Genomic DNA, 15446 nt, shown 5'->3' with positions numbered 1-15446 from the left:
GTTTAAATGTAGTTTAATCAATATTGTTTTGTATTTTACAGTTCAAAGTTGTTTTTCCTTATTTTCTGTTTTTTAAAATGATGAAATTAGTAATATTTTAGCCATAAATAGTATATTTTATTGTAAAAGACAAGAAATAAAAAAAACCTTCACAGAATTAATGGGTGTTCAATTGTCCAAACAAACTCGGTGCCAATTAGTCTGGTTAATAGATAGGATCCTTTGAGATCATGGATCGTGTTCTGTAAAGGTGGTTTGGCTGCCTGGTGTGCAGATTTCACTTACAAGGTGAAGAGAAGATACAATGTTTCCTGCAGTCCAAAATGAAGAGTAAACTTACTTTCATATTTCTCCATCTGGCCCCAAAAACCCATCAGGATATAAAATGGTCTAAATGTAGTGTTCAAATCCAGATATAACCAAGACCAAACAGAGTAACAATCCGTGGATCACCAGCTGTTATGGAACTACAGTTACCAGCAGGCCTGGCGAACCTGTGGCTCTCCAGCTGTTGTGAAACTACAAGTCCCAGCATACCCTCTCACCAATCAGCTGATAAAGCATGCTGAGACTTGTAGTTTCACAACAACTGGAAAGCCACAGGTTGGCCAGGCCTGTATTACAGAGAACATGTATTTCCAACAACAGCGACAAGTTGCTCATCTCAGGCTTTACGGTAACCCATAACTAAAGACTAACCTCACAAAAGTGAATATCATACTGTCAGGGGATGCATATCTTCCCTGCTCGTCATTAGACCCATGTGAGCCTTAGATTTGTTCCACCCAGACTTCTACATTGATTATTTCATCATTGCTTTAAACAGTAAAACCATAATCTGTTTACCGCTAATGACTTAATCTGTGATTGCTAAATGGTTATTGCTCGAGGAATGTTTTATAAAGTACATGCTGAACTTTTCACACTCCTTTAAGAAAGATCAGATGTATATTGCAATGTTGATCACACAGGAAGACCACCTATTTTAGATGTGTTTATATACTAAATAAACCAAAGGAAAAAAAAAAAAAAAAGGCAAAAAGAGTTATTTCAGACAACAAAGTTTTATTAAGCGAAAACTGTTTCTACACTGGACAGTTTGCTCAGGAACTATGATGTATGTTGCTTATTTTTCAAGGAAAAAACTCCAGAGGGATTCCAAAAACAGACTAGCACACAGCGTGTGATAAAAAGGTAAAGTGCATGAAAGAATGGCTGCTCATATGGATGGGGGGGGGGGAGGGGGGGGATGGGAGTCAGAATAGAACAGATCATTCACCAGATCGGCAGCAGGCCCGAAAACCACACTGCAGATTCTGGCATCCACTGGCGGTATCAGCATGTGGACCTGTAGGAGAACACAACCCAGGTGTTTAACTCACATAGACAACAAATTCATGCTTACAGTAGTATACCTGGTTTCACAATGCATCTCAAACATGTAACTGTATTTTAACACACCACACAACAAAAACATCTACATGTACAGTAATAAAATGTGATTATAGGTTTAGGCACATAAAACATTTCAGAAGACTAATGCGTAAAACCAGAACTAGACCACCATTTGAAAATTCAGTTCTCAGGTACAACCCAGCCTGAAAAGGTTACTTACCTAGAGTCCTTGATGGGCTATGTGGCGTATTCCCCCCTACATGTTTTGCCCATTATATAGCTGGCATGTAGGTAGACAATAGCAGCAGTGGTCATTCAATTATGAGTGATGGGAGGCTGCACATATTACTAGGATTTAAGGTAGGCTAACATCACTTATTTCCCTACAGTACATCTCCATGGGATGCCAGCAAAAATCTGCAATGTTGGTAGTCGCGAGTTGCCAGCAATTCACATTCATCGCTCCGAATTGAATTGCCCCCATATAAGCCTTAAATAAAAAGGATCAGGTCAGCAGGAGTGAGGAGACACTCTCCCACCTCCTGCTGAACCCATCTTTTTATGGACTGGGCTATAATAGGATATTATACCCAACGGCGAGTTCTCAGGTGTTGTGTGGAATGTAGTTACCTGCATAACTTTAATATTAACACAAAATTGCCTTTAAAGTTCTGTACAATATACAAATACTAACTGCCATCACATACATGTAAGCTCTAGTTACTGGAAGTCCTACGTACTAAAATTCCAGGGAAAGACTGCAAATTCTTTGAACCAAAAGAAAATCTTGGTAGAGATAGAATTAGACAGGTCTTGAATTCTATGCGTTCCTAAATTGAATAGGATGTCAGCTTCCTATTAGCAGATTTGGAAGTCTGTACTAGGAACTGAGATGTTGAGGAAATAGTTGTCCTTTAAATTATTTCACAGTCAACTAGATTTAATCTTACATGTGCATCTAAGCTGGCAGCATTAGTGTGTACTGGGCTGACAATACACATGTAAAGAGATAGCGATTATGCCATCATCAATCAGAAAGAACACTATGAAATCCATGGCATACATCTAATGATTGCTTACGGATACAGAGCACACCATTCACACTTTAGCCAGGTAGAAGCCTTACGAGAATAGAGAATATATTAGGTAGAGAGATGGTGAAATTTGAAGGGTCCACATATAAAGGGAAATTAGGATTTTTTTTTTTGTAGTGTTTGCTAATCTAGGGAACACCGATGTTATGTGCCGCCCATAGGTGGCAGGGCTTTGGCACCGGTTACTCTTTCCCACTTTACCATTAACTGTTTGGAGAGAGAGAGTAACAGCTGCAGGTACTGGCCCAGCTTCCTATAGCATCAGAAGAGGACTTAATGCAAGGTCAAAAGAATCATCTCTTCTACAAATGCAATTTTGTGCCAAGAAGAGCTTCGGCTGTGGAACCAACATTCATTTTAGAGCTTAAAAGACGCAGGTGGTTTGCACTGAAGGACTGGTTTAAAAAAAAAAAAAAAAAAAAAAAAAAAAAAAAGAGGCCCACCGACCACATCCCTATTAGAGTGTGAGGTAAGCCCACATGCAACTAGAAGCACGGAGACTGGTGGGAAAGAGCTGTTAGCTTGCTGACGTTACTAGCTAAAATAGTAGCTTGAATCAAACAAACCAACAGAAACACAATCTTCCAGATAAGAAACAAGAGAAAACTGGTCCCACAGGCAGTGCTTCAGCCATTCATATCAGACGTCCTCGCTCAAAGCCAAATACTGCCTCTTTGGGGCTGCCAATTAGATACTCCCTCCTAATGAAGGTTGGCGGAGGAGGAGACTCTCGCTCAATTCTGCTCCCTTTAGAACTGCATCTATGCTGTATGGGGTATTATTTACAACAGTGTGGGTTTTTAGAAGTGGAGATGTTGCCCATATCAACCAGATTCTACTTACCATTTTATCTTGCACATCCTAGAAGATAATAGCTAAAATCTGATTGGTTGCTATGGGCAACACCACCACTTCTAAAAATCAGCGCTTTAGTAAATATACCCCTATGTGTGAGCATATAGTTATGTTGCAAGCTGGATGTGCAGTGCCACTCACAGGCGGCTACACTGTGGGACACGAGTGCTGTTTAGTCTATTGCTGTGCAGCTAAACCTGCTCTGGGGCGTTAGAAGGTCCATGGTTTCCTGAATGATACAAATGTTGAATCAAGCTTTAATCAGGGATAGTATCAATTAATCTATTAACTAAGTGCATGGGGGAATGCAGGGGATGTCTGATGCCATGTTTTTGGGGTAGTTTAATGGACATTAATGGACATGAGAAGCTCAAAATAATAAATTATGATGGGGCCCAGAAACAGTGAAATAGGACTCTAAGGCCCAGATTTATCAACGGGTCTTATTCTTGTTATCACTTGTTACTAATCTTAGATCGTGCTCCAACCAATCAGCACCTAACTGTCATTTTTCAAACACATGACAATTAGGAGCTGATTGGTTGTAGCACCATTTAGGATTATTAATGAGAGATAACAAGAATATCACTAGTTGATAAATCTGAGCCTAAATCTGTTAAAACATGGGTCCCTGGGACCCACATAATTACTAACTTTGGGTGATAACTGTAAGAGTACGCTTTACAGGCAGCTGTAGCCAGGAAGCTTCAGGAGACATGCAATATTAATATGCAATAGTGAGGGCATTGGAAAACAAAGACTAGAAACAAGCTAGTGAGTCCTTTTTTCACTGTCCCATTGTTTGACTAGTGCTCTAAGTGGAAAAAGTTGTACGTCAGAATAACAGTATTGCTAAATGAGTGAAACAAAGTTTCATCTTTGAAAATGGAAAAAAAAAAAAAAAAAAATATGAGATATGGTAAGAACTTACCTTTGTTATCTCTATTTCTACGAAGTCCATAGGGTTCCACAGGATACCTTGCGGAATAGGTGATGATGTCAGGCATCATAGAGTTAAGTTTTCAGCCTCCCAGGATGCACTAGGGTCCCCCTCCTATACCCCGCCCCCAAGCCAAGGCATCTCAGTTACGTACCAAGCCATAGGCCGGAGGAGGAGAAGGAAGAGAGAGAAAAAAGATCTGGACACACACACAAGAATCACATTCTCACCAGAGGGAGACGGAAAAACCAGTGACCAGAGCAAAGCCCATCTGCAGCACAGGTGCAACAGGGCGGGAGTCCTGTGGAACCCTATGGACTTCGTAGAAATAGAGATAACAAAGATAAGTTCTTACCATATCTCATTTTCTACTTCAGGGTCCATAGGGTATCCACAGGATACCTTGGGGATGTCCCAAAGCAGTATCCTTTAAGGGTGGGGACGCTCCTGTGCTGAAAGGAGAATCCGCCGCCCGAAGGAAGCATCCTGAGAGGCAAAGTTGTCAAACGCGTAATACCTCACAAAAGGTATGAAAATGCAAATTATCTAGTCGCACAAGATCCACATGGTACCCTATAATAAGGGACAATGGTAACCCCCAGTGTTAATTATAATCTATTGGGGGGTGCTACCACAGGCAAAGAATATAGAACCATATATTTAAGAGAGAAAGAATGAAATGCCTAAAGTGGTGCACAATAAAATTAAAATGTAACTTTTACTTATATTAATATTGTCATATGAGACAAATTCAGCAGCGAAAATTTAAAAGGTAAGTAGTGAAAAAAAGTGTTGAATATAGTGATTAAAAATAAATGCAACGATCCTGTACTTCCACAAATACATATATTTAATCCACTATATTGAATGCGTTATATACTACCCCTTCTGTATTATATAACATATATATGGTATCTACTCCTTGCTCTACATCAGCATCAGTCAGATACCTGGATTATAGTTAATAATAAATGGCTATGGACACCATTCTGAGGTAATAGCTGTGGCTATTATAACGCTGTCTAAATCTGTCTTTGACAAATGGGTATATCGCAGAATTAATAAGTGATGTTTTATAATTGCTTATAAACTCATAGTGCAAATCACTTTATTTAAATAAGCAATATTATATCTCTCCTGTGTTTTTCACATAAATAAACATATATCTCTCCAAATGGTCATTTTCGTTCTGGTATAGATTTGATATAAATCTTAATATCAACCCTTAGTGCAATGCTCATGGGAAATATATGTAAATTCTATTACAGTGTAATTTCTGGTGTATCTGTTTCTCATGGGACCATGAGTCAGCCCTTCCAGATTCTGACTGGATAACAGGAGGATAATAACTCCCAGTATGCAGCCACAGATTATTTATACAACACACAATATTGCTATCTCCATATCAGTATAGACTGTCTCTCTTAGGTTTTCACGGAGAGCATAAGGACTATTGGATTTTTAAAGCATAGTTAGTGGTTACAGGATGCGTCGCGGACCAACGCGGCGTTTCGCTTTAGAAGCTTTATCAAGGTAAGCCGAGCTGTTCACCGGAACTGCCTTAAATACCCGCAGGCATGTGGTTTGAGGAGCGGGATGTCAATCAATCCTCTGGTCCCAATCCTATTCGGCCGCGTGTAGCGCACCGCCCCTTCTCACTCAAACCAACGTCAGTGTTAGTGATGTAGGAATCCAAGGAATCTTAATCGCACCCTGATCTGATCAATGGTTGTCAGGCTAAAATAATCAAACGCCGATAACAATATTCCTATAGACCTTAATACATGGAAAAACAGTACTATTCTTAATAACTTATTACTGAAATCAAATTAAGTTACGATATTAATGACACTGACAGGATTATATATGTAATATATATCAAAAGAAAATAATAATTAATAACATACAGCACATGTCACATAATTGTCCTATAATATTGAATATTGTGTCACAGAATCTCTGTGATCATTTATTATATAGATAGAATTCAGTGATCTATATTTCAGGACAATTATGTGATCTATCTTGAAAATCTGTAAGTAAAGTAATAGTTAATATTATAGGACAATTATGTGACATGTGCTGTATGTTATGAATTATAATTTTCTTTTGATATATATTACATATATAATCCTGTCAGTGTCATTAATATCGTAACAATTTGATTTCAGTAATAAGTTATTAAGAATAGTACTGTTTTTCCATGTATTAAGGTCTATAGGAATATTGTTATCGGCGTTTGATTATTTTAGCCGGACAACCATTGATCAGATCAGGGTGCGATTAAGATTCCTTGGATTCCTACATCACTAACACTGACGTTGGTTTGAGTGAGAAGGGGCGGTGCGCTACACGCGGCCGAATAGGATTGGGACCAGAGGATTGATTGACATCCCGCTCCTCAAACCACATGCCTGCGGGTATTTAAGGCAGTTCCGGTGAACAGCTCGGCTTACCTTGATAAAGCTTCTAAAGCGAAACGCCGCGTTGGTCCGCGACGCATCCTGTAACCACTAACTATGCTTTAAAAATCCAATACTCCTTATGCTCTCCGTGAAAACCTAAGAGAGCCAGTCTATACTGATATGGAGATAGCAATATTGTGTGTTGTATAAATAATCTGTGGCTGCATACTGGGAGTTATTATCCTCCTGTTATCCACTCAGTATCTGGAAGGGCTGACTCATGGTCCCATGAGAAACAGATACACCAGACATTACACTGTAATAGAATTTACATATATTTCCCATGAGCATTGCACTAAGGGTTGATATTAAGATTTATATCAAATCTATACCAGAACGAAAATGACCATTTGGAGATATATATGTTTATTTATGTGAAAAACACAGGAGAGATATAATATTGCTTATTTAAATAAAGTGATTTGCACTATGAGTTTATAAGCAATTATAAAACATCACTTATTAATTCTGCGATATACCCATTTGTCAAAGACAGATTTAGACAGCGTTATAATAGCCACAGCTATTACCTCAGAATGGTGTCCATAGCCATTTATTATTAACTATAATCCAGGTATTTGACTGATGCTGATGTAGAGCAAGGAGTAGATACCATATATATGTTATATAATACAGAAGGGGTATTATATAACACATTCAATATAGTGGATTAAATATATGTATTTGTGAAAGTACAGGATCATTGCATTTATTTTTAATCACTATATTCAACACTTTTTTTCACTACTTACCTTTTAAATTTTCGCTGCTGAATTTGTCTCATATGACAATATTAATATAAGTCAATAAAAGTTACATTTTAATTTTATTGTGCACCACTTTAGGCATTTCATTCTTTCTCTCTTAAATATATGGCTCACAAAAGGTATGGACAGAGGACCACGTGGCCGCCTTGCAGATCTGGTCTGCAGAGGCCTCACGTCGAGCTGCCCACGAAGGACCCACAGACCTAGTGGAATGAGCCCTCACAGAAGGTGGAACCGGCAGGCCTTCATGAAGATAAGCTTCTGAAATTGCCATACGGATCCTAGCTGCCAAAGTTTTATTTGAAGCAGGCCAACCCTTTTTACGGAAGCCATAGAGGACAAACAAGGCGTCCGACTTCCTAAACGAAGAAGTGCGGTCAACATAAGTCCTTAAGGCCCGCACAACATCCAAAGTGGCATCACCCACTGAAAGGCCAGGTGAGTTAAAAGCTGGCACAACGATTTCTTCGTTAATATGAAAGTGGGAAACAACTTTGGGAAGAAATTCAGGACGAGTGCGCAGCACTGCCCTGTTCCCATGAAAAATCAAGAAAGGGGGTCTACAAGAGAGAGCCCCTAAATCAGAAACACGTCTGGCCGAAGCTATGGCCAGAAGGAAAACAGTCTTAGCTGTTAGCCATTTAAGATCCACTGAGCCCAGTGGTTCAGACGGCGGCCCCTGGAGAGCCCTCAGGACCACAGCCAAGTCCCAAGGTGCCACAGGTGGAACAAAAGGCGGCTGAATTCGCAGAACACCTTGCATAAAGGTGCGCACATCAGGGATTGTAGCAATCCTACGATGGAACCAGACAAGACAGGGCAGAAACCTGCACCTTCAAAGAAGCAAGGCGAAGCCCATGGTCCAGTCCCGCTTGTAGGAAGGCTAGTACTCTAGAAAGACGAAACTCCCGAGGTGCATAACCTCTCGGTCGACACCACTGGAAGAACGTATGCCACACACGATGGTATATTCTCGCGGAAGACGGTTTCCGAGCTCTTAGCATGGTTCGCACTACAGAGCTGGAAAACCCCCTGGACCTTAACATGGCCGTCTCAACAGCCACGCCGTCAAAGACAGCCGAGTCAGGACCGGGTGAAGACAAGGACCCTGTGACAGAAGGTCCGGTCATAGCGGCAACCGCAGAGGACTGTCCACGGACAGACCCTGAAGGTCTGAGGACCAGTGCCGTCTGGACCATGCGGGAGCCATCTACGGAAGCGTCCCTCCTTCCTGTTTGAATTTCCGGATTACCCGCGGAAGGGAAAACGGAGGAAACAGATAAGCGAACCGGAACGTCCACCGGACGGACAGAGCATCCACCAGAGACGCCTTTTCGTCTCTTGTGCGAGACCCGTACACCGGCAACTTATTGTTGTGCCGGGACGCCATGAGCTCGATCTCTGGAAGACCCCACCTGTCCACCAGCAGTTGAAAAACGTCCGGGTGCAGGGACCATTCCCCCGGATGAATGTCCTGGCGACTGAGAAAGTCCGCCTCCCAGTTTAGCACTCCCGGGATGAATACTGCTGATATGGCCGGGAGATTGCGCTCTGCCCATACCAGGATTCGGGACACCTCTACGAGAGCCGCCCGACTTCGGGTTCCTCCTTGCCGATTTATGTAGGCCACGGTGGTAGCGTTGTCCGACTGGACCTGCACTGGGTGACCTTGGAGAACCCGATGTGCCTGCTGGAGAGCATTGAACACCGCACGGAGCTCCAAGATGTTTATTGGAAGCTCTGTTTCTGCCTGAGTCCACCTGCCCTGGAACAAGTGTGGACCAGAGACTGCTCCCCAGCCCCGAAGATTGGCATCCGTTGTCAACAGGACCCAATTCGCCACCCAGAACGGACGACCCTTGTTGAGATGGGTCGTCTGCAACCACCAGGCGAAGGATAGACGAACCTCCGGAGTGAGCACCATCGTCTGGGATTTTAGACTCTGAGGCAGTCCATTCCATTTGGACAGGATCAGGTGCTGCAGAGGTCTGGAGTGAAACTGGGCATATTCCACCATGTCGAATACCGACACCATGGAGCCCAGCAACCTTAGAGGTGCAGAGACACCCGGCGGCTGCAGACAACTGCGCACCCTCAACTGCAAGGCAGAGATATTTTCCCCCATCACAAAGATCCTTTGCTGTCCGGAGTCCAATAAGGCTCCGAGGTGCAGAATCCGCTGAGACGGGATCAGTGTGGACTTCTGCCAGTTTATTAACCAGCCATGCCGTTGCAGTACCGCAATGGTCAGGTCCAAGTGGCGTAGAAGGAGCTCTGGAGATCCTGCCACTAAGAGAAGGTCATCCAAGTACGGTAACATGCGGACTCCCTGCAGCCGCAGGGAAGCCGCCATGACCGCCATCACCTTGGTGAAAACACGTGGTGCTCTTGCCAGGCCAAAAGGTAACGCCCGGAACTGAAAGTGGTAGTTGCGGATTGCAAACCTGAGGAACTGCTGATGGCGTAAAAGAATAGGGGACATGCAGGTAAGCGTCCTGTATGTTCAATGAAACCATGTAGTCCCCAGGTTCCAGCACCAGAATGATGGACCGTAGGGTCTCCATCCGAAACTTCGGCACCCACAAAGACTTGTTGAGAGCTTTGAGGTTGAGTATCGAACGATACAACCCATTGGGTTTCTGCACCAAAAAGAGATTGGAATAGAAACCCTTGCCCCTCTGGGAGAATGGAACAGTCACTATAACTCCAGCCTGGAGCACAGTGTGCAAGACTTTCCGCAGTTCCAAGGCTTTGTTCCAGTCTGATGGCAGACCCGTGGTGAAGAATCGAGACGGGGGTCTGTGCCGGAAGGAGAGGGCGTACCCGTGGGAGACCACCTTGAGAACCCAAATGTCTGTTGTGGTGACTGACCAACACCGGGCGAACTGCAGCAGGCAGCCACCCACTTTGGGATCCCCCAAAGGGAGGCCCGGACCGTCAGGCCGCAGGTTTGTCATCTGGCTTAGGGGCCGGACGTCTGGTAGTCCAGGCCTGCTTCCGGGGCTTGGCCGATTTTTTGGGGGCCAGCCTGTCGGGGAAAGGACTGTGCTTTAGGCCTACCCTGGGCCCTATAAGGCCGAAAGGACGACTTACCTGAACCGGAAGGAACTGCAGCAGACGGGAGACATGCCGATTTGGCTGCCGCCAGTGTGGCTACAATTTTGTCCAGGTCCGGACCAAATAGAACTTCTCCATTAAAAGGCAAAGCTTCCAAGCCCTTTTTAGAATCAGCGTCCGCCTTCCAAGATCGCAACCATAAGGTGCGACGAGCAGCTACAGCTGCCGAAGAAATCCGAGACGCCAGGGTACGGATATCCAAGACCGCTTCGTTGATATAAGTGGCCAAATCCCGGAGATTGCCGATCAACTCAGTCTGTTCAGCCGAAATCGAAGGACGCCTCCAAAGTATCAGCCCAGCACTCCACAGCTCTGGCAACCCAACAAATGGCCATTGCTGGCCTAGCTGTCTCCCCCGCAAGGGAATAAACGGACTTTAGGCAGATCTCCACCTTGCGGTCCGTAGCATCCTTTAGGGAAGACATGGATGGCATGGGCAATGTGGCACTACGGACTAGGCGTGTCACATGAGAATCCACCTGTGGAGGGGATTTCCACTTAGAACAATAATTATCTGCAAACGGATAAGCCACCGCCAAACGCCTCTGCGGCTGGTACCGTTTGCCAGGCTGTTTCCACGCCTCCTCTAAATGGTCCACCAATTGACCCGAAAGAGGAAACACTGTGGCATCACCCTTAATATCCTTAAAAAAGGCATATTTAGATTTGGACACCGGAGGATCTTCGTCCTCAATCACCAAAGCTGTGCGGACTGTCCGAATAAGTCCAGGAATATACACCTTGGACCTAGCGTCCGCCTCTTTAGTACGGAGAGGTTCCTGGTCCGAAAGATCCAGAATCTCCCCATCATCAGACGTCACGTCGTCATCCTCATAAGGAGCAGACAGAGACGCCACCGGCCGCTTCTGTGGCCGCAACACAGACTCCCCTTGTAAGACATCCAACAAGTGCTGTACAGAACTAGTCAGGGAATTAACCCACGCAGGCTCCTGAGAAACCTGGGGAGGGGAAATAGGGAGACTGTGGGGTACCATCAATTGCCTCGGGAAACCCTGCATGGGTGACGACACCACTGATTGCTGGGACAATCCCATCTGTGAGAACGCAGGCTGCGGAGCTAACTGGCCCACCAGGGTTGTAAGCGCTTTGGCGAAACAAGCCCAGGGCGGCTCCTGTACCGGTGCTGTGACAGTAATTGGCCGCGCCAATAAATAACACTGCCGGCATAGCCCCTCCGCGCTACCCTCCCCCTCTGCTATAGGTACTTTACACGTAGTACACTGAAGCTGGAGAGGAAAGTCACTCTCAGACATTATGGTAAGTATGTGACCCCTCTCACCAATACTTGTTAGTATAGCGAGAGACCACCCTGCAAGCACCGCACCGCACCGCAAGGGCTTTAAAAGAAAGAACAGGGACAGTGATAAGGCTGACAGTAAGAAATTAAAAGTACAGGCAGCAGCGCTAGCACAGTCACATACAATGCACATAAATATTAAATCCTGCACTATCAGCGCTGATACTCAACTACGCAGACACAGAGTCTGGTAGGACACAGCGCTGCATACACAGACCTGACCAAGCGGAGGAGAGGTATGCGGGGGGGCCCAGACCACGATGCCTCCGATCATACGCTTCCAGCAGCGTTCACCATGCGTTCTGAAGATGGCCACCGAGGAGCATAGAGGAGGCTGGCCTGGGGGAGGAGCGCTGCCACAGGGCCAGTCGGCGTGTGCAGAGAGGGCTGTGTGCAGCGGGGGAGGCGCCGGCTGTGAGACAGGTAAGGCGCGCTCCCCTGACATGCATTTAACCCCAGGGACGCCGCAGCGCTACCGCTCTGCCGCGGTCCGCTGTCCCAGGGGGGTAGTGGAAGCGCAGGTTAGTACCTGGCTCCACGCTGCAGCCAGTCCCCAGGGAGCCCCCTGCCTGGGGACTGAGGACCATGTTCAGCAGGGTCCCACCGCGGGACCCCTGCTGCTTACCTGTTGACCCCCTTAGATCCGGCCATGGCCCAAAACATCTGGGGTCACCGCTAGCTGTGACCCCAGATGCTTACCAGCATCCCCGGATCGGTACCGGCGTTCTGGTACCAGCGGTGGTGTAGGAAAGACAGCATGGACGTCAGTATTGACAGTCCATGCTGTACTTCCAGATGTGCAGCCACAGCTGCAATGAAGAAAACTTCAGGGGCTCTTCTAAGCCCCCCTCTAGCAGGTGCATCCGACTCCGGCTGGGCACCAAACGAAACTGAGATGCCTTGGCTCGGGGGCGGGGTATAGGAGGGGGACCCTAGTGCATCCTGGGAGGCTGAAAACTTAAATCTATGGTGCCCGATGCCTGACATCATCACCTATACCCCAAGGTATCCTGTGGATACCCTATGGACTCTGAAGTAGAAAAAAGGACAAGTGCGGAGGATTTCAGGTGGAAAAACGTTTAAATATTTAGAGTATTCCATTAAAGCTAGGGCAGATAATTATCAGTGTCCTCACCTAGGGTGGTGCCCATTGTAGGAGATGGAAGCAGCTTGGAAGAAAGTCATAAGGTGCCCACACACATGGCGATCTGCACACGATTTCCCTTGAATCTCTCCCCGGACGCTCAATACAGTAGCTGCAACAATTTGGTGTCCAATCTTCAAACGATCTCTCCTGCAGTCAGACTTTCACAGTGCATCTCCTCCTAGATTGTAAGATCTGCCCTACTGCACGGCAGATCTGAAGAAGCAAAGTGCGACCAGCGGGGACTCACGATTTACTCAGGATTTGGCCATATTTTACACAATCTGTCGTTCCAATGTGTCGGAATCGGCCAGATCAGGTAAAATATTGCCATGTGTGTGGCCAGCTTTACAGATAATCTACACTAGAAAAATGCAAGTTGTAAAGACAAATGCAGGAGGAGAGAGGATTCAGTGGGAATGTGTAACGAACGATGGACAACTCAGGCACTGCCCCATTCCCGTCACACTGAGCTCTCCGGGAAGTTACACAATCTTCCTGCTTTCTGCTGTCCCTTGCTCTGCCCTCATTTTCATTTTATGTGGTTGTGAAACATCTAACAGAACACACAATTCACATTACCATTAATGTTGTCACAGTAGTAGAAGTGCTCGTCATTAAGAGAAGGACAAGCCGACACCAGATCCTGTAAACCTGATCCAGTAACAATGAGACATCCAGAGAGATTTAGGTGTTCCAGGTAAGGCAATCCCCCACCTAAAGTCAACGCCCTTTAATAAAACAAAACAATTATTAGCTTGGTAAAATAATTCATAGGATGAGCAAAGCGTATTTCTTGTAATAACAGCCTCCCTCGGATCATTTGGCATCTAAGCAGCCAACAGGATGCATCTCATAATCCCACCGGATTATACTAGAATATACAGACATTATAATATTTATAAAGTGGATGTAATAAAATACCCTAAAAATAATAATAAAGTTTCAGAACAAAAAATTGGATTTAAAAACATTTTGAAATTATGGCAAACATGACAATTGCCTTTTGTTAAATGATCAAATTAGGAACAATGACTTCACATATGAGAACTCAGTTAAGACTAGAATAACAGGCTGCAAAGGGTTACTGCTACGGCCTTCAGTTCTCCTAGATATTTCCTTTTAACCACAGGCAGTCAATACAAATTCTTCACTGACAAAGTTCCAGTTTAACGGAGGACCCCCTACAAATAAAGCCTGCAATTGAGGAGTCCTGGGCTAAACAGAGAATGGATGATGTCAGCAATAATTTGTCACTCATGCATTACATTGTTTTACACTGATGGAGCAATTCAATGGTTGCTCTGACTGGGCGCACAGATTTATGCTCACATCCTTCTGAGTCGGCGAGCAGAAATATGCGAAAAGTCCTGGTTTTGGGTGGCCAAACTACTGGGCGCATTAACCAGGACTTTAGACGGGATTAGCCATTTTACGTGGTTAAACCAGGTCCATTTGGGCGCGATATGCGCGAACAGGCATGGGGGCGTTCAAAAACAGTTGAATATTGCACCCCCCCCATATCTCCTCAATCCTGGCGAAATAACAGTGCAAAAGCAAGTCTCAGCTGGAAAGTTGGGCAGCATACAGTAATATGGGTATCGTTGTTCACACATTTCCGCTGTCTCTCAACAGTGACTATGAGCAAAATGTTTTGAATACTAAAGTGACTGGCTTGCTAACTTGCACAATTATTTTTAAACATTATATTAAGTCTGCTAAAAAAAAAAAAAAACCAAGTAGTACCAGTAAGAACAGGCCTGTTTTCCACGGCCGCATTAAAGGCCACATTTGCCTGGTGCTAAAATAATCAAGATCCTATTTTGGAGGAGGTGTGACCATTATTTTGTATTCGTGTGGCCAGTGTACACCCCCCTACACCAGTGGTTCTCAAACTCGGTCCTCAGGACCCTACACAGTTCACTTTTTCCAGATCACCTTGCAGTTTCACCGATGTATTCATTACTCATTAACACATTTTAAAAGATCGACAGGTGGTTATAATTATTGCACTTGTGATTCTGTGAGGAGACCTGCAAAACATGCACTGTTTGGGGTCCTGAGAATTGAGTTTGAGAACCTGTGACATACACGATCAGCCCCAATGTCTGCCTAAATTTGTAAAAGTAGAAAAAAAATGTATCACTTTATGAGGAAAATAGAACTACAATTATTAATACCTCAGATTTATGGCTGACCGTCTGATCATCATCATGCTGACATGGTGGACCTATTCTTATGTGGAGGCCTGTAGCCCCATGCCCCCAATTGTTAATCTGGCCCTGCTGTTTTCCCCAGACATCCGCTGACCTTGTACATTACTGTTAGTGCAACTGCAGTGGTGCGTGTTC

General features: G+C 44.7%; 1 protein-coding gene across 1 annotated transcript in view; it reads right to left on the bottom strand.

The window, feature by feature from the left end:
• Nucleotides 1-1045: 1045 nt before the first annotated feature.
• The window catches only part of FBXL5 (F-box and leucine rich repeat protein 5), a 35968-nt gene continuing 21567 nt past the window's right edge, over nucleotides 1046-15446 (bottom strand). Inside the window, exons 10-11 of the mRNA XM_088450661.1 lie at nucleotides 13678-13826; nucleotides 1046-1348 (exon numbers count right to left, since the gene is read on the bottom strand). Coding sequence (XP_088306787.1) covers nucleotides 1272-1348; nucleotides 13678-13826 — 226 coding nt within the window. The 3' untranslated portion in view covers nucleotides 1046-1271. The remainder of the gene's footprint in view (nucleotides 1349-13677; nucleotides 13827-15446) is intronic.

The sequence above is a fragment of the Taudactylus pleione genome, unplaced genomic scaffold (genome assembly GCF_031769625.1).
Source record: "Taudactylus pleione unplaced genomic scaffold, aTauple2 ptg000520l, whole genome shotgun sequence".
Lineage (NCBI taxonomy): Eukaryota > Metazoa > Chordata > Amphibia > Anura > Myobatrachidae > Taudactylus > Taudactylus pleione.
The sequence above is the reverse complement of the archived record's forward strand: the minus strand, read 5'-3'. Positions and strand labels throughout refer to the sequence as shown.